At 37.2% G+C, this 20,653-nt stretch overlaps 1 protein-coding gene across 5 annotated transcripts in view; it reads right to left on the bottom strand.

Moving 5' to 3' along the window:
- PCDH11X (protocadherin 11 X-linked) overlaps positions 1 to 20,653 on the bottom strand; it is a 393,314-nt gene that overhangs the window by 233,066 nt on the left and 139,595 nt on the right. For all 5 annotated transcript variants that reach the window (XR_002117655.2, XM_019618166.2, XM_019618163.2 and 2 more), the window contains exon 5: positions 5,122 to 5,193. Coding sequence is in view for 4 of the 5 variants with exons in the window: in XM_019618166.2 (XP_019473711.1) it covers positions 5,122 to 5,193 (72 nt within the window). In the remaining variant the exon portion in view is untranslated. The remainder of the gene's footprint in view (positions 1 to 5,121; positions 5,194 to 20,653) is intronic.

The following is a 20,653-nucleotide window of genomic DNA, read 5'->3' on the forward strand; positions in this document are numbered from 1 at the left end:
AAAAAAGAAAAAAGAAAAAGAAAAAAAGAATGTGCACTGCACACCAAGAGAGATAAAGCAAAACTAGAAAGCCAGACTTGCAAGTCATTTTCCCCTTTTGCTTTTGAGAGACAAATGTTTCCCTCAGCCTGTACCTTATTGCTCCTGCTGGTCACACTCACTGCTGCGGTAAGGCACCAGGTGGTAATAAAGCCATGTTGGTGCCGGATGGTGCTTATTTACAAGGCACATGTGGATGTACGCTACCGGAGACTGACAGATCTCTAATCCCTGGATATTCATCCCTCCCTGAGAACTCCTGGGGGAACTATAAACCTTCATGGATTGCATTTTCATGCAGCGCTGTGGAAAAGGAAGAGCATGAGGGAAGAGGACAAAAGTGTTCATTAAGGTAATTACACTACATTTAGGCCAAGAAAATTAATGCAACTTCACCCTGGCTTTTTAGTAAGAGCAACTGAAGCTGTTAGAATTAGTAAAGAAAAGCTCCAACTAGTAACACTGTCTTCTCATATTGTACTGTGTGAAACACCTCCTGGTGTTTCCTTGTGTCCTTGTAGGCATTACATTACCTATATGCAGAACGGACAGTCATGAAAGAATCAAACGACAACAACAAAAAAGTTTAAATCAAAAATACTCTGCTACTGAACAGTTTTAAGCCAGGTAATCTTAATCATTGCTCTTTTTCTTTATTTTGGTAAATCCTTATTCCCTCTTTCTAGTTTTATCCAATTAGTAATTTGTCAGCATAAAACTGCTTCTGAATTTGAATAATCCCAATCACTATATTCTGTAGCTTTGCCATACAAAATTCAGATTTTAAAACACTACCTGCAAAGTTCAAAAACTTAAACCTCACAGAATGGTTTGATATTAAATTGCCCTTTGTATAACTGCCATAATCATAGAGGCTATAAGCAGGTATTCTCAACTGCAGTAGCTGTAAACAGCCTCGGTAGTGTTTATGAGCTAAATGTTTAATCAGACAAAGTGGCAAAAATATAACCAGAGGAATACATGGTACTGAGCATTTAAATAAAGCTTGTAAACCAATGACAAGTCTATTTGGTCAACTACTAGCACACATTCTTTATGTGCAAAGGGTTTGTCCCACATTTACTAGAATGAGTCTTGCACTTTTCAGAAAGGGACATCAGTTTCCATTCATTGAGTAAACAGAAAAAGATGCAGAAAAACACAAGTTAAAGGGCATGGCCATGAAAAAGAACTGCCATTTCAGCAATGACATATTGCTCTAGGAATTCATTAAAAAAAAAAAAGAAGAAACCAAACCGAAAACATAAACGAAAAAAAACCCTACCCTAAAGAAGCCAATCTGACAAAGCACCATAGTTCTTCATTTTTTGTGTAATTGAGCAGTTCAGTTCCAATTTTTTTTCAACTAAGCAGCTATATCTGAGGTGAATCCTTGAGCAAATAAAAACAGAGCACGAAACATGCAGCCTTCCCTTCTTCCACGCAGAAAGCACTGTGTTTGTTTCCGTCAGACTCTGCGTGAAATTGTCCAACCACTAATATGGATCAGCTTCTCACCTCCTGGTATTAGGGGACAGATGTGGTACTTTCTGCTTCACTGACTGGTTGGCCCTGAACACCGAAGCTGTGCTCTCAGCTATTTTTTTTTCACTCACTCTGTTGATAAAACGTATCCCACAGCAACTCTGAACATGGAAAATGCAGTAAATAGCCCAAGAAAATGTAATGATTTTTTACTGTTATTATTAAGTAGACAAAAGTAGTGAGTCCTTCCCTCAGGGGGGGAAAGAAATAAAAATCAAAAAACTTTCATGTAAATAATATCGTCTTGTAAATAGGAGTTGGTTTTACTCACGACTCATTCTGGTGGCTTTTAAATATATTCCTCCTCCTTTTAGAGCTGGAAACCATTTGCTTTATGAGTACCATTTGGAACATTTGCCTGTCGCTCATAAAATAGACAAAGCTTTTATTCATGCCATGAATTTTTACTCACTTTATACAAAATATCTAAGGAGGGATTTGCAGGGGCCAGAATTACATCCGTGAAAGAATTAACAACTAATTTAATTTTGTGCAACAATAATGGCTCCAGCAGTTTTTGATTTTGTTGATTACATTTCTTCTCTCCATGAAACAGAAAGGCATATGGGTGTTAGCTTCTTTGTGTGTACTTTTTTAAAAGGCAGGATTTTTTTTTCCAAAAATGAATAGGAATGACAAAAGCAGTTCACGTTTTAATCCACGTACTTATTAAACAAAGCAGTGGCAAACACAGCTTTCAAAAGTGATCATGTAACACAGTGAAAGGACGTGGAAAAACAAAGATTGTTTTTTGCACTGCAACAGTCCAACAGAATATTTCTTCACCAACACAGGCAGCAGTTGCACAAGCCACCAGAGAACAGGCTGCAAAAGATCACCTCTCTCACCCACATTCATGCAGCAGACCACACCACACTGTGATCATTGCATCACGCTGTTTCCAACTTCCTCTCAGAGCTCAGAAACTCAGCTTCTCCCTTGAGTGCCAACAAGCTGAAATTCAGCCCCCAATATCAGGATCTTCGCCTCCCTGCAGCACTTTGTGCAAGCTAGGGAGCAGGAGGAATCTGCTATCCTTCCATAACGATTCATTAGCTGTTCAGTAGTAACTGCTTTAACAAAACACTTTCCTCAATATTTTCGTGCCTGCACATAAGAAGTTACTGTCTATTAGCAACTATAGACCACTGCAAGCTCCTGCGGTCTTGTGCATAAACATTATTGATTGCAGACACAGATCAATGCACTCCTAATGATTGTGATTAGCAACTGTCTGGATAGAGGCGCTTGGAGTCTTGGCCATGGAGTTTTGGCCATGCAGTACCTAGAAACAGGTAGGGTGCATGCTGTACGTAGGCATAGTAACAACTTCCATAGTAAGGAAGTAGTAGAGAGTAAATCTGAGGGATTTCCTTGCAGTACAAAGTTTCTGTGACTGCACATAATAGCCTTCTTACTGCATGTAGAGAGGCACAAATACCTCGTGAGATTACAGTGAAGAACTTACTTTTAATGAACTACGAGCAATGCTACCAAATTGGAATCAGCTGTATAGATAATCCCACAAAAGCCTGCACAGTTAGCATCACAATTAATTTTAAAGCAAACATACTAAAGCTTGAACAAAATAAGCAATAGTAGAGACGTGTGTTTTTTCTATTTCCAAATCCCTACACTGTTTGCCACACGCTTTTGGAGTCAACAAGCCTCTAAAACAAGCTTAAGCTCTAGGATCACATATCTTTATAAAATATGGAAGAAATGGACCTGAGGCTGTTGATCGACTCTCGGCTACACTGCCATGTCGCCAATGAGCTCAAGTGGCCAAGAAGCCCAAGGGCATCCAGGCTTGGAGCAGGAACAGTGCTGCAGGAGCAGGAGGTGATCCTTCTACTGTACTCTGCTCTGGTGAGGTCGCATCTTGAGTATTATGTTCAGTTTTAGGCCCCTCACTACAAGAAAGATGTCAGAGCCCTGGAGCATACGCAGAGAAGGGCAATGAGACTGGTGAGGGATCTTCTAAGGAGCAGCTGAAGGAATTGGGATTGTTCAGACTGGAGATGAGAAGGGGAGATAAGGGGAGATCTTATCACTCTTTACTACTGCATGAAGGGAGGTTGTGATAAAGTGGCAGTTGGCCTCTTCTCCTGCTTAACTAGTGATAGTATGAGAGTGAATAGCCTCAAGTTATGCCAGGGGAAGTTCAGGCTGGATACCAGGAAAAATTTATTCTCCCAAAGAGTGGTGAGGCATTGGAATGGGCCGCCCAGGGAGGTGGTCGAGTCACCATTTCTGGAGGTGTTCAAGAAATGTTTAGATGTTATAGTAAGGGACATTCCTTACTGGGGAAATATTGGTGGTAGGTGGACTGTTGGTCAGGATGATCTTGAAGGTCTTTTCCAATCTTGGTGATACTATGATTCCTTAGTTTTTAAAACTAAACAGGAGAATTTTTGTTTCGGTAGATTGCTTACAGCCTGAAAATACAAGGCAAAGCCTGCTCTAGACTACAGTAATGCTGTAATTATAGAGCAAAGGTTGCTACCTCTTCCTGGTTCTCTCAATCTCTGCCAGTAAATTCTCAACTTTGACATTATACACACAGATTCACTGCTACCGTTAGCAACAAGTGAGCACTGCAGAGTCGAGGAAGGCTCTTGTGTCAAGAAGAAGCACTGTACCAAACAAATTACAAACCTGCTGCTGAAGGAAAAAATGCCCCTACATCCATAAAAAGCAGCAGCTCTCTTCCCCTGGGAATTTACCAGGCAGTCTGGTTTTCCAGATGGGGCCTTCCAGCTCCACACTTCACCTCTACCTCTGCTCCATCTCCTTCTCTTTTAGGACCCAAACTTTTTCCCAGAACAACAATATCTAGTTTCACCTACACAATGAACTGTATCTTTCCTACCCTCCCGTCACTCAGAAGCCACATATTTCAAAATGCAGTACAGTGCACTGATACACAGGGAATAAACAGCAAAAATGGATCTGAACTTCTGCATGTCAGAAATTTACAATGATTTGCTAAAGAAAACACAGAAATGCAAGACCAAAAAATCCAAGCCCCTCTGTGTAAAGAAACATAAATGCTGCACATTAATCTCTCCATTTCTTTATATCTTGTGTGTGTAATTAAGTATTGCTTCCCTTTCAGAGAAATCCCATTACACCATAGGCTGAACCTCAAACTTTCCTTCCAAAATAACACTCCACAAACTCCATTTCTATGCCAGAAGATGCTCACAGTTTCTTGACACTCCATTCAGAAAGTGGTTTGGCTTTGTAAGGTTTTGCAGTCTTTCAAGCATGTCAAGAACACAAGCTGAAGGAAAGATAATTGTGGCATTTCTACACTAGAAAAAAGCTGAATCAGATCCTGAGAGTTTAACTAAAAAACACTAGCAATCATCCAGATAGCCAAACAACAAAACAAATCATTTTGACATATGATGGTAAGAACCACAGACCTACCCTAAAAGCAATGTTTCTTTAGAGACTTAGATTGATTCTATTAAGACTGAGAAAAACCACCATTAGAAAAAATGCATTATGAGAAAAGTCATTCCACCCTACCTGTGGCTGAGTCCATGGCTCCAGCGTTGATTCTTTTAAAGGAGTTTGTGGCCTTCCCATTTCTTTCGAGTGCTTTAAGGAGAGAAAAGTATGCTTCAGGTTATGTGTTCAACCACTCTATCGGCATTCAGCATTAATTTCCCTTGAGGGAATAAAACAATACTCATGCACAAAATTCATACAAAATAATCAAAATATATGATGACTGCATGCATTTAGAGTAGACTGCAGGTCGGATATTTTTGCAGCCAAGTAACCTAATTTTCATAGAGTGGGTTTAACCTTCCAGGTGTGGGGGTGCACACCTCCATCTGTGTGTGCAAGTGAAAAACCTCAAACAAAAGCCTGAAATTATTTGCCAGTGCAGTGAGGTCCAGCAGCAGAATTTACAAGAGAATCGCTTGTGTTCTCCAGCCTTTCACTACCTTGGAATTTTTCAATATTGACTGCCTCAAAGCACGTGTCTGTGTAATCAAAGAGATTTAAATAGTCTTCAGAGATTTGCTGACCCTTCGCACTTCCACTTCCATTTTTTAATATTATTGAAACATGCTGCAAATAATTGTTATTTTCTGTAATTGCTCTGCTTCAGAAATAAATACATGAGAGTAGTAAGCACCGGGACTAAGCACTGAATAGGATGCCAGCTCCTTTTAATTTTCTCCATATGAATTTCCAAAGGAAGAAACTCTGCACATTGCTGCAGAATACAAACAAGTCTCCTTCATTTTTTTCTGCCTAATTCCCTTAGGTTGTAAAATGAAAACAATGGTTTTCACAAAACAGATCTTCTGTTGATATATACTGTATTTAGGTGCCAGAAACTTCCTCTTCCTGAAATACAGTACCTCTATCATGCTACTCTTTGGACAAGACCTTTGAACAATATGCAATATAAACATCATCTTATCTGGATATCATATTAGAGAGATCTAAATGCCAATGGAGACAGCAAAGATTGTCAAAGTGGGAGTCATATGCCATTGGATTTTCTGTCATATGCAGTAAAATATGATCTCTTGAAATGAAACAATTTTTTGAAATACAGAACTTGTGAACAACTTCAGTTAGCACGGAACATTCACAAGGCTCATTTCAAAAAAACACCTTATTAAATGGAAATTTTGTTTTGGCAGGTTAGATTGCCTGTAATAATAGATTACAGACAATCATTTGTACCACTTTTGTTGCTTTATTTTGAGGTGGCAACTGAATATGATTCATTCTTGAAATAGAACAATAAATGCATTTCAAAAGAAAAAAGAAATAACCACAGATACAGTGAACGCTAAAAAGAGTTAAAATGAATGCATCTGGAAAGGGAAGGCTGTGTTTTCCATATGTTCAAAAGCAACTGTATTCTACCTTGTAATCTTTCTTTAAATGTAATAATCAAGCATCAAAAGGACCCAAACACATACTGGAAATTATTAAACATATCAATTGTGGTACTAAGATACCGTAATAACTCCATATGGGATAACCTGCCAGGAAGTGACATTGAAAATCTGAGTATTTCATTACAAGTAGTTTTCCTTTGAATTTCACATCTTTTTTTTATACAACATTGATCCAATTAGTGCTATTATAGAGCAAAAGAAAAACAAAAAGCAAAAAGAATGTGTATGAGATCATAAAGCATAAAGGATACAAAAGTACTTTTGGGTGAGATAGCACTCAAAACTTTTGAGTATCATTTTAAAACAACACTGCCTTTTAAGTATGATGACTGAGTCACATCTTAATGCTGAGCTTCTCATTGACTAGCACCTTGGGTTCCTCATTTGCTAGCTACTGCTCCCACTACCCCGAAACCATGAGTACCTTTCCCCCTCCAAAGGGGAGCATCAGTGACATAACACTGCAAGAGTGACACACAGAGCAGATCTTGGGGCAATTACTAGTTATTCCGTGCTGTAACACGTGGAAGAAAGCTTAAAAAAAAGAACTCATCTGAAGAACCTAGAAGTCACTGTACTTTTTTTTTTTTTTTAATTGCAGAATAAAAAAGACACACAACATCTCTGTGAGCTGTGACTGCACGCAAGGTAGCTCTCAAATACCAGCACTTGGACTGCTTACAAGCAGCACATCTGCTGCAACTTCAAACTCAGCATGTTACAAAACTAAGATCGTGCAAATAACTGTTCTGAACTAGCAATTGTACTTCTAGTCTATATGCTGCCTACTTACAGCATGCTGAGATACACTTATCCACAAGTTCTCTATTCCTTTTTTATTTATTTATTTATTTTATTTTATTTTTAAGAGAAGAGGAAAGTGGTAATGATAGACAATACTCCTGTGAGCATCTTTCTTCCAACATAGATAAAAAGCTCTTTACTAAATGCAGGGAGCTTTTGGAAGACTTTACCCCCCCCCATTTTGCTTGGAGCATCATCCTACAAGTTTCTGCAGTTTGTACAATTTCTCTAAAGAAACAATAGGAACATGCCCACAGTCTTTTGTTTACGTTCTCTCTACTTCTTCAATTTGACATTTAAGTTTCACACATAGAAGAAAATTGTAGTCATAATGAGATAAAGATGGAATGATTTCAACCTGGATATTACTTTATGGTTTCAGCAGTGCCATTAGAGCTCCCTTAGCTCTTGTACATGCACAGATTAGATTCTTTCTAGCAGGCACTGAGACTTCTAGAATAAATGAGGTTCCCTCCATTTTTGATGAAATGCCTGTCAGTTCTGGTACAGCCAACGACCCCACAAGCACAGGGCATTTCTGGACAACTGATTCAGTTCCCATTGTTCTGTCTTATACTGCTGTTCTGGTGCAGGCAGCGGTCAAAGCAGAAAAAACACCGAGGTTTTACTGACTTTAAAATTTTCCTTTATCTTAGAGATCCCAGTGGGAAATGCACTATTCCTAGCAGCTATTCCCCAAGCCCGAGCAATCCTGTCTACCCACAGAAAGTCCAGCTTTCAGGTATTTTCTCATTTAAGAAATGACATCCGTCATCTTCTGCCCGACCCCCCAGAAAGTACCCTGAACTACTATGTCAGCAATCAATAAAGTCCAGCACAAAGGCTTGAAATACTGAAATTACTGTGAGCAAAGTATTTTGCTGATACTTGGAATTTTCTGTCTAGTGTAACAGCAAAACAAAACTTTAGTATTTAATCAAAGTAGTCATCAATCTTTTCGTAGGCAAAAATGAAATTCATCATGAAAATTTCCTGTTGTTTATTAGGTACAATGAGTTAATAAACATATAATTACTTATGACAGTTTGGCAGGTAATATCCACACTTCCAAAATCTACAAGAGAAAATAAATTGTAAAATGGATTCTGACAGTCATAAAAGTCATCATTTTTAAGTCAGGCTTCATTTTTATCTTTAAGTTGCCACACTGCTATCTCCATTCTGAAATATGAGGGGGAAATCTCTTGTGCAATTGAGACTATTCAAACTAATCTTACCACAATTGCATGTGCAGAGATCTCCCTTCTGAGAGCATCCTGTCCCAACACTACTCAGCTCCAGGTAGCTGTTCAAGTTAGGCTGATCCATAACAATACACTGCTCATCCGCTCAGCCTATTTCCTGCAGCAGGCTCAGCTCTCTGCCCTAAGACTGCTCCCTATGACTTGGAGACGCAGGTCAGGAAGAGGAGATATGGCTGACTAGGAAGACGAATAGCCATTCCCTGTGACCCTGTCTGACAGCCACCTGTCAAGCTCTCCCTTCTGCCTCTCTCTCCACAGTGCATTACAGCCAACAGAGCAAGCTGCCCACCTGCACTGGCATCAGTGCTGGGAGCTGCTGGAGGCCGGTGGCTGCCCACACTCATCTTTTGCTGAGCCACAGCGCTGGCTCTTGGCTTCCTCTGGCCGGGCTCCCAGGCTGTAGCAGCCTTTAATGCAGAACTCATATTCTGAAACCGTGGGAAAGTTCCTCCCTTTTTGTGAAATTATGTTCAACTGGTTGGCCTCAGCTTCATGAGTTGGGCTATTAAAGTAATCATAAAAATATACAGTAACTTGACCCATGGGTATGACCAATTTTTCAATGACTATCACTTTTCCAGACCACAAAGGCAATTTGTTCTGGCCCTTAAACTCTCTGTTCCAGTACTAAATACTGGATTTGTTCAGCTAGGAGTCATCTACTTTTCATCCCACCTCCCTATTGGCAGGTTTTTGCTTTTCCTCAAAGGAAATCCAGATTTATTAAAGTTAAGAAAAAGAGAAAAAGTTACGATGTGACAATTTTGTTTTATGTATTTTGATTTCTGGAAAAGCCCTAAAATTATCTAGACGGATATTACCACCAATAATACTAATGGTTATTGATTGCTGTGAGAAGCAAAAGCAGACTGAAATCCAAAGATAATATGATGCATTTTTCTCTGGTGCCTTACAAAATTGCTATGGCAGCATTAAGATTGTCTGACTCAAAAACGTTCCACTCCGGCACTTTACAAGAAGGAGAAAAAAAGAAAAAGGACTTTATGAAATTGTCTTTCAAGCTGAAATACTGTATTGCTTAAAGTGAGATTTAGGAAACAAACAACAAAAGACATTCTGTAAGCAGTATATTAGCACAAAGTCTGGCCAGGATCGCATCTGTTCGTTTGGGACTGCTTTTGTCTTTTGCATTTATTTTTAAACAGCCAAAAATTACACTTTTTAGACCTGCAGCATTTACTGTTTTTCTATCCCATGCTATAATCACAAAATCATGTGTACTAATTTCACTGTCCAGAGAGAACATCTTTATCATCACACTGAGCCAGAGAATCTCTATAGCCTGAGAAAGAGATTATCTCCATGAACAATGCCTCCTTCTTGCCTGTAAGTTGATTTCAGGTAATTGGATTCCTGCAGTCTGCTTCTGCAATCCCTCAGGTGAAAGGTGATCACTTTGAGTGAAAAAAGGTTAATTTTATGTAACAGACTGCTGGGAAAAAAAGAAAAAAAAGAAAAAAAAGAAAAAAAAGAAAAAAAAAGATTTTGTTCCATACTTCCAAGCTTTAGGTAAATATGAAAATAAATCTGTATAAAGTAAGTTTTCCTATGGGAAAGCCATAGGATAGCTGAAATCAAGATGTTAGAAGAGAATATGGGAATGCTTTTGTTTTCTGTTTGAGAAACACATCAGATCTGCCTTTTGCCAAAGAACAAAAAGACAATTTAGAGCTCACAGATTAAACCCTTTGTGGAGTTGTCAGTAGGGAACCCACAGTCTAGACTCCTGAAATGTGATTTAGGAACGATGAGAACAACTGGCTATCCATGCCAAACAGCCACCTGGCGTCACCATTTACACAATACTGCTTTGGCTGCAGCAACCACAACTCCCTTGCTGGAAATACCAGAATGCCTTGTGATGTTGCAGCATGTCCTCCAGTGATTCCTTGGCCTCAACTGCAACAATTTAACCTAGCAAGTCTGTAACAGTTCTGCCAACAGGCAGCTTTATCTTGCAATTACCTCTTCAAAGATGCAATAAATCACTTAGTGCATATACAGTCAGGCAGCAATTATAAGGGCATGATTTCCAGAGGTGCTGTGCAACCTCCATCATTTAGAGCTGTTACACTATCACTCTAGAAGAAGTGGCTCCTCCTGCACTTCATACCTCCTTTTGCTGAAAGGTGCCTTCAGGCACAGCGGGTGTTTGGTGGGAGTTGGGGGACGGGAGACCAGGGCCAGCTGTGGGGAGGGGGAGGAGTGGTGCAGCTACTAGGAGAGCTCAGAGGTTTAACAAAGCCTGACATGAGATTTGCCAGATGGTTCTGTATCGGATTGTAAAACTTTAAACTAATCTTCATTTAAGAGTTTTAAGGGCTGTATCCCTCTTATAAAGCCTCTTGCTCTTTTGCCTGGTTGATTCTGGTAAATTATAGATCAGACTTTAGAAAACTGCTTCCATGAGCAGCGGCTCCTTAAATCTCAGCTAAACTGAGCAAGAAGATTACATGTTATTATGATGTAGCACAGCAGGATTTTTGTACAGCAAAACATAATGATGTAGAGAAGGATAAAACTATCATTCTGCACAAGGAGGTCATCCATACAAGAACAATGCTTTTTATACAGCTAGCAAATCCATACATGGGGAATTTTCACGTGGCAAATTCCTTTTCTTAGTGGCTCTGTCAAGAAACCCAACCATAAGCCAAAGCCAGATCTATATTTCAACATCTTACAGGAAAGAAGATGTCATTGGGGAGAAATTATTCCAAACATTACTAGAAAAAGTATCTATTTCAAGGGCAATTTTAGGGTAAATGCATCCTTATTGGTTTTATGCAAGGAGAAAGGATTTCCTGTGAATCCCCTGTGAAATGTCAGATACTGTATGTGGTATTAAAAATTAAAATGCTCACTAATCTTACAAGTGCACATATATACTTTTAATTGTAAATCAAATACACTCCATATGGAAAAGAACAAAGCAATGTCAGAACAGTAAGGGGTAGAAAATCTTTCTACATGCTGTCAGTATTTGTAACCTTACACACTATCTTCACAATTGTACTGCTACAAATTAGAGAGAGAATTTAGATATTTTAGGCACTAGGCGCTGACAAAGTTGAAGTGAGAAGAAATAAAACTATTTGGTGACTACTGACAGGAAAACCTCAATAATCAAGAGAATGAAACCATCATGTTTAAAAACTTGACACAGTAATGTCATTACACTTGTGACCTAACAATCTTATGAACAGCTGATATAAATATTTCAGTCTGTTCTGAGTCTGCAGCCTATTGAATTTGCTCTCATTTTCATTTTCTGTACATGATTTTGAATGCAATAGAGCAAAGTCAAATAAGTTCCCCTTTCTCTCCCTTTTTAATTGAAGCATTATTTCCTGCACATGAAAGCTTTTGACTTAAAAGCAATCAGGTGTGATATTCACAGCTCTGGGCTTTTCAAAATGTCGCACATAGGAATTATTCGGATTTATCCTAAAGCTCTCAGTAAGAACATCAGCATTCTGCAAAGCCTAAGAAAACTTCCTATCTATATTATGCTACTCAAGACTTCATTTTTCAACTGAATTTATTACATTTAAGTAACAATCAGACATTGTTTCACATCTGTTTTATCTTGCTCTTCTTTGCTAACATTCTAAAACTACCTTCTGCAGTATCAGAAAAATTAAAAATTTCTTAATTGGTGCAATTCCTGCTGACTGTAAGAACAAATGTATTCTCACAAATTCAGATAATCCTAACAGAGTAAAGTCACTTTAAATTTTTATCAACATAGAACAATTTTTTAGATGGTACATGTAAAAATCTCAGTGGAAATAGCTGATAAAATATGCTCACACTGCATGTTTTGACTTGAAAGTATTTACATATATAAAACTAACGTGACATTATATGTTAAGGTATTCTGTCATCAAGTGAAATGAGAAAAAAAAAAGCATACTATCAAACAACTTGTTTTAGCTGCCTGGTCTCTACTTAGCTTTTAAAGAATTAATATAAATGTACACAAGTCTGTTTCGTGACTCAGATATAAAGCATCATGTTAAAAATGTAATACATAGTAGCAAAACTACGAATTTTTATGTTCGTGCGTATTTTTTCCAGAGTTGTTAAAATTCACATTTCCTGTGATATCCTTTGGAAAAAGAGTTTCTCTTTCTGTGGGTTACCCAGAAAATACAGCATAACCTCTGCCAGCATCCACCTTGTCCAAATGTTGTTTTTTTTTTTTTTCCTTGGGCCTGTCATCCTCTTGATCTATGCTGTGACTAAGTTGAACATTACAGAAATCCAGCTTCTTATAGCAAACATTTGCAATTTAAATTGCTTTCTCTCTCAACATTAAGTCTGAATTGGATAAAGGTGTTAAATGCTAAGACTTCCTAGGTTTTTTACTTTACTAATCAAGCAAACTAAAATTACATTATCACAGGCAGCCAGGACTGGCTAGGACCTAGCGGGTGGAGAAAGGCCTGAATGAGAAACTCACATGCCAATTACAGCCAGAGAGAATGGCTGACAAACTTCTGCACTTTAAGCTTTGAAGTGTGGCAGAACTAAGGAAGATGTGCCACCTTAAATTAGATTTTTCCAGAAAGTTGATAAATAGGCTTACTCATGAAGAACAGCAGGACTAATCTGCAATTCTCTTGACATTAGAGACAACATGATCTATAGAAGCCTTGTTGGATCATCAGCTTTTTTCATTTGATGTCATCCTATTTATATTCCTTATCCCCAGCTGCGACTATTTGTCTTCTAAAAAGTGTTTGATTTTTCTAGTGCCTATTGTAGTTCTTAGTATATGAAGTAAAATAAGCAGTCAGACTTCAGGTGGCAAAATATTTATGGAATAAGTGTCTGTTCTGGGCATAATCTCTCAAGAAATATATATACATACATACATATATAGATGTGTGTGTCTGTGTGTGTGTGTGTTTGGAAATTTTTTCTCTTATCTAGTCTGTGTAAATTATTCAGTGTGTTTCCTAACCCATGACCCAGAATTCGGATTGAATATACACAGTGTAACTTTTAAAACAGAGAGGAGAAGGGAAAATCATATAGGAGTCACCAAGGCTAAGTACAGGCAAACATACATCCATCTTCTTCTCCAGCAGATAGATGCAAGGTGGATCCATCACCCTACTGAAGTCAGGAACGCCTGCAGGCTATAAAAGCAGAAAAAATACGTACCAGTCTTTTTGTAAGCATACATTTCTGTAATCACATTCTCCTGTCCTTGGTTATTTAGTTGGGAGTTTGAAATCTCAATATTATGATAGTAAAATCAATTTAAAGTTCTATTACACTCTTGTCAACCAAAATAAACCGGTGCCTGTCTGCCTCTGTAGCTCCTTCCCTTAGACAACTATGCACATCGGCTTTCCATTAAGATAAGCAACAGGAAAATACTTACTTATTTACTTCTTCCAATGGCAAGTCTACTATCCACAGACACAAACCATACCCTCACCCTATATCAAGAATGCCTCCAAAAGTTGCAAGTAAAAACCTATTTTGATATTATTCACTTAGCTGTGCTAATAGCGTTTGCTGTCAAGGTAATAAGGTAATTAGCTGTGCTAATAGCGTTTGCTGTCAAGGTAATAAACATTCTACTTCAGGAAGAATTCTAAAATTTTAACTTTTTTTTTCAGCCAAATAAATAATGACAGTATGAAATTATTTCTCTTGCTGACCTATATAATTCTGTCTGCTACGCTGTCCTCCTGGAAGGAGGGAAAGAAGCCCATGGCATGATGCCACCAGAACTTCCCTGATATTTAAGTGCCTCTGTATTTATGGTAGATCTTTTGGTGGCTAGAGTGAAAAGCAGGAAGGCTGAGAAGCACAGTGGTGCATCTCCTATATCCTTCCGTACTCAGATCAGAAATCTGCTCTGAGGTGAGGCAGACAGCAGGGACAGAGCCCGGCTCCTCCTACCTGCACCCAGCATAAGAGTGGCACCAGCTGCCCACGCTGCTGCAAAACGTGATTGCTATTCTGATTGAAGACAATTAACTAGAGCTTAGAAGATAATACAGTGAACACAAGTAGAAATAAAAGCCATGCTCTCCATAGGTTTTTAAATGAAGTAAGAACTGAGAATGCAGAAGGATCAGGTTAGATTTGAATCTTTTAAATAATGGGCAAGGCAGGAACAGTATTTCAGAAATACTGAAGAACACTGACAGATGGGTGTTAGGGTGGTGTTAAGGATGTCTGAACTTAATTCTGCGAGGTGTCTTCACTTAAGTTTCTGAATGTCTCCTACGGTGTTGTACCTAGGTCTGAGTACATTCTCACCTTCCAGTTTAAAGTTTAACTCTGACACATACAGTTTCTCAAATAATTTTCCTGACACTTTCCATGTTTCATCATTTAATTTCTGTTATTCATGAATTACTGGAGGAAAAATAGTTTTTCCCCTTTGAGCAGGGTAGGTGGAAAAGAAAAAAGAAATTCCAGAACACTCCATATGAAATGAAATGTTCCATAATTATAGGATTAACTTAGTTTATGTCCCTTTCTGCTAATAAGCCTTGTTCTAGAAAAATTTTTAAACACAGACCTTCTGTATTAATACGTAAAGAACTGTTATTAATATCACTCCTCTGAAAGCATCATTATCCTTTTTTTAAAAGTGCCAAAAAGTCATTTCTAAAGCAGCAGACAACCTATCTCCCTCAATTTTGCCTAGATGAGGGACAAAAATCTTTGATAAGATTGGGAAGAAAACTACTGTCACAAAGTAACATACTAGTGCACTGCAAGCAGATTTCACAATACAGAATACTAAAATTTGACAAAAGACACCTTTCAAACAGGTACATATTCACACATGCTTCCTCTGTCTTTCACACACCTCAGAGTTCCAGAACCATTCCAAAATTCACACATTTTGGATGTGCTACATGAAATTGTAATATATTCCTGTTATGCGTTTCAATAAAATAGATTATTACATTGCAGAGGATACTCTTATTAGACAACACACTGCATAAGTCCTGCTCTTCTCTGAAAACTCCACATAGTTTTAGAAGACAGTGCAAAAATGTTTTTTGTTATTTTTTAGAAAGATATACATCACAATGGATTAAGAAAAACACTATGAGAGAAGCTACTATTTTGTACACTGAGCTCTTATACACACTAAAGAGACAGATTCATTATTAAAGGAGCATTGCTTTAATTCTTTCATAGGATGTATTCCAGGAATAACTATTTCTAAAAGCTCAATTTATTAAGATAAGAATCATTAGAGCATCATTCTGATGGAAGTTGAGGGATTTTCTTATCTCACTTAACAGAAGAGATTTGCAAATAAGCATTTGGAAAGGCAAAAACATAGGAAATTGCCATCACTAGATTTCTGAAGTCTTTACACTGAATTGCTCTTTGTCTTACACTAAGCCCACTTTTGGTAAAATAATATATGGCAGTGAAATCAGACACAGTAGCCACTTTTATTAATGTATTATGAAGTGCATATATGCACTTTATCTATACAAGCAGACTGAGAATAATTTCACTTATAAAAGACAGATAATTTTCTAAAAGGTTATGCAAGTCTTCTGTGATCTTCTGTAATACACATTATTTATGTGTTTCAGAAATACACATTCAGTTATCTCATGATTATTGTGGTAGACTTGCTGATGTAAATTCAAAATCCTAACTATAAGAAACACTCTCACACAACAGTGCCCTTTAGACCTTTTCAGGTCACATTTTACTGTTCAGATTCCAGCACGCTATGTAGTATAACTAAAATGAGAGATCTGAACTCACTTGTATAGGAGCAATTCTAGGGTGAGGCTTACTACAAAAACAAAACAAACAGAAAAGATCTTAGAGTTCTTTATTTTCACAGAATATTTGATTGTGCAAATGCAAGTACAGTTTATTCTGTGTAAATTAAAACACTATTGACCAGAAAGACCAAATAAAGATGATTTAAATGGTCTTTTTCTGAAGGAGAGAAATAAAAATCTCTTCCTCCCTCAATACTTCAAATATTTCTGTTATTCCCACTGTACTGTAAGTAAAGGTACAACACCATTATTACAAGAATGCAAAGCTATTACTATCTGTATATACAGAGATAGGCAGCTTCACTTGCCATGGTAAAATACATCCTTTTCTTTATTATTCTAGACTTATCTCAAAGAGAGCAGTAAGAAGGAAAGAAGAGGTCACATAAAACTTGTTGACTGAACCAAATAGAATTTTCCAGGCAAGAATATGCAGTACATATAGGCTGGCTATACTAATACAGCAACTTCTCCTTCCTTCTCTATATAGTTGAGAACAAATGCTGCATTTCAATATTAGTGAAGTGGAAGTCAGAAAGCAAATATCAAACTTTTCATGTCCTTCAAAATGTCTGTGCTCAATTCTGGTGCAGCAGTACTGAGCAACTCAGGCTGCTCAGTACACCCAGCCAGACTGACACTGGTCAATCCAGAGTCTGTTCTGACAACATCTTGAAACAATCATCCATTTCTCCTTCTTCAGCAAATAATAATTTCAAATAAACATGAAAAGAAGAAAAACAAAAATGCCACTTCTGCTCATTCGCTGGATGCTAAGACACACTGCAGATTAAAATACTAGAGAACTGAAAAGCCCCCAAAGATGAATATTTTTTTAAACGGGAAGTGAAAAGACATTTGTTCTCATTTTTAGACAAACACTGATTATACAAAGAAAATTTACCCGCTGGAAATATGTAAATCGCAGATAAAATAATTAATAAAAATTATAAATGACATACAAAGAAAATAACATAAAAGAGTTCCCTCAAACAAAGATGTTTTTGATATATACCAAAATGAGCAGGTGTCATGCAACTGAAGTTAGACAAAAGACATATGGACAAGGATGGAGGAAGATGTGTGGAGAGCAGAAAATCAAACAAAAAAAATTACAAAACTGTTTCCTATGTATCATAAATATAAATCCTGGAACAAACGGACCTAATCCTCCACTGTCCTGCATCCTCTGAGTGAGAAATTGTATATGACCTTTCTTCACTGTGAATGAGTACGAAATTTGGACAATATTTTATCTTTAGCTTTATAAAACAGCAATGCTGGATTTTTGTGGGTTTATTTTTGCAATGATATATACATGTTAAATGCACAGTCTTGTGGTCAGTTACGGGCATGGTTCCCAACTGATTGAAAGTTATGTAAAAACAACAGAAAGTAGAAGCAACCCAAAATGAGAATGCCGTATTAAAATTAATACATTCTTCAGAAGATTAAGTTTTAGAGAAATTATCAGTTTTAAACCTTGGAAATTTACTTTAAAAATTATTCCTCATAACAATGTGATTATGCTTTCATCCTTTCTAATCAAATATAGCGAGCTTATTAATAACTGTTCAGCATTTGTCTTTGGTTTTAATCATCAGTAACTGCCACTTCATGCACTTTCCTGCAGTGATACAGTGGTGCCAAAGGGTTTACACCATGTGACAGCAATTTCTCAGTTTGTTTAAGTAACAGAACGCTCTGTGCTGACAGATCAACAAAAGATACATTAAATCCTCAGCAGACCCATTTGTCCACTATTACCAGTCAGAGGACTACTGCTTATGTTGTTCAGTGTTCTGAAACAGTTCTTTCAAAAACTGAAAAAAGCTACATATTTTCAAGCTACTCAAAAAGACTGAAGAAAGTCACAAAAAACTGTAATATCAGCTTACTTCCAGCTGAAGTGCCAGCCCCATCCCTGCAGTTGAAAAACTGGAGTCAGTAACAGTTTCTCTTAGGGGATTAGGAAAAAACCATAAAGAGAACAAACAGGCATAATGTAAGGAGCAATCTCAGCTAAATTGTAGATGGTAAAGCCATACAATTAGTTTATCATTTATCACTCAAATAATAGATGATAACAACGTACCAATTAAACATGAACAAAAATTTAAGAATATAAACGAAGCCTTCCTCTATAGAGAGAAAATAAGATACACAGTAGGGATATCTGTAACTTATATTGAAGTTTGTTTGCTTTCCAATTTATCCATCTTCTTTCATATTCTAGCTGTTTTTAGCTTGTCACACATGGGGTTGTTGCTCCCCTTCCCCAGAGAGTAACTACAAGGCAACAAACAAGTGCGTCCTCACAAATCTCTGATAACTGGGGACTGAGAAAGAAATAGAAACAAATTAGAAAGAAATAGAACAAGTCAGAGAAAGAAGAAGAAAGAGAAAGAGAAATAAGAAAGAAATTTGAGACTTCAGAATTCTGTTTCAAGGAAATTTTCAGAGACCTATGCTACATTATATATATTTTAGACTCTTGTTAAATAATCTCAAAGATTAATAGCAATAAACATAAAATGGCAAAGTATCGTGCACTCTTATTACGTGTCCCAACCCTATCACCAGAGACACAGAAAACTTAGAATCCAGAATTACTCTAGAATAAGACACTAGAGAAAATAATACAGAATCAATACTGAAACTTCCAATCAAAATATAGCTATAGATGCATCAACTACTACAAAATTACAAGATTTACGGTAAAAAATCCACTGTGGAAATCATTTTTCCACTTCCTTGTTTACAAGGCTTTCCTATATTTATCTCTGACTTTAAAGAAATATTCTAGCAGAGCAGAAAACTTCAATGATTCATTTTAAGAAAACCAGTTTGTTTCAGCAAAATATAGTGTGGAAGAATCTCATCATGAAAAGCTAAAACGACTATGAAGAAAATTACACAGCTCAAATAAATGGTTAAATAGTCATCTCCTTATAAAACTTAATAATATATCACAACCAGAACTTAAGACTCACTTTAAAAAATCGTGATATTTGTCTCCCAGTTACATATTGGGATTTGACTTTTGTTTTCCTTCTATTGTCATCCTTCTGAAGCTTTATTAAAATATCTCTCATTTGTAAAACTTCTTCAAACATTTTTCTGTCAATAATTGACCTCTTTCATTTTCCTCTATCATAAATTCCCCACCATAACAGCACATTCTTGGCTGCTTTGAAATTAGCATTTAATTCTTCATTCCTTCCATTCACTTTAGAATGGATATGCACCATTTTACTTTGGGGCATCACTTAACCTGGTCCTCCCCAGTCGCAGTTCCAGCAGACCCTCCCACAAACTTCTCACTTCAGTAACTTGATTTGCTGCCTCCTCTAACTGTCCTTCCCATCAAATCGATCCTTTGACTCCTCCAGTTTTTCTGAAGGTTTACCTCTTGACTGCAAGAGGAAAACTGGAATCATCCTTCTATTCTTCTGCAATTCTCTGTGTCACTGGAGAAAGATTCACTGCATATTATCATTGTATATTAAGCATTTGCCATCACATTTGAGTTCAGAGAACCAATGAGCCAGTCAGTGCTCCCAGACTTAGTGTCTATTAGTGCTGGAAGATGAAGGAGCACTGCAAATACACTGCCACTAATAAAAACACTTGCTTCAACCACTAAGGATTCTCCACACTATCACATACACAAACATGCATGAAAGTTAGAATTTCTCTCAGGATAATGCCTTTACAGCTTTATAGTCTGGGAATACTTATTTCGCTTTCAATTTTCAGACATCCTGAAGGAAATTAATAACTCACTTCCACGTATGACATTTTTCTATTTAGGAAAGAACAACACATTAAGTAGTTCAGTGAAGAAGGAAGAAAATGGATAAAGATAAGGTAAACAAACCACTCCTACAAAAGTACTACAAACAAATGGCATTTTTTCATCTTCCAAGTTAAAAAAGAAAAAGAGAAAAAGAAAAAAAAAAGAAAATCATGCTCTAGAAAGATGTACTGATTCACATAGGTTTGTATTTGCAGATCAAGTAAATTCCATGGGGACTGCTCGCAAAACAGTAGTTTTAGGGGCAGAGATCAAATTAATATATTGGATTTTAAGGGAATAAGACAAAATACCTTGTTTAATCTATGTTTAAAGTGCTGAGCACATCACCAGCAAGACCATAGATTTCACAACATGACATTTGAGAGTAGCAATATTCAGAGCTGCAACAACACAGACAAAATAGACACAATCACCAGAGTGCAGTGTAGA

Source organism: Meleagris gallopavo, chromosome 9 (assembly GCF_000146605.3).
Source record: "Meleagris gallopavo isolate NT-WF06-2002-E0010 breed Aviagen turkey brand Nicholas breeding stock chromosome 9, Turkey_5.1, whole genome shotgun sequence".
Classification (NCBI taxonomy): Eukaryota; Metazoa; Chordata; class Aves; order Galliformes; family Phasianidae; genus Meleagris; species Meleagris gallopavo.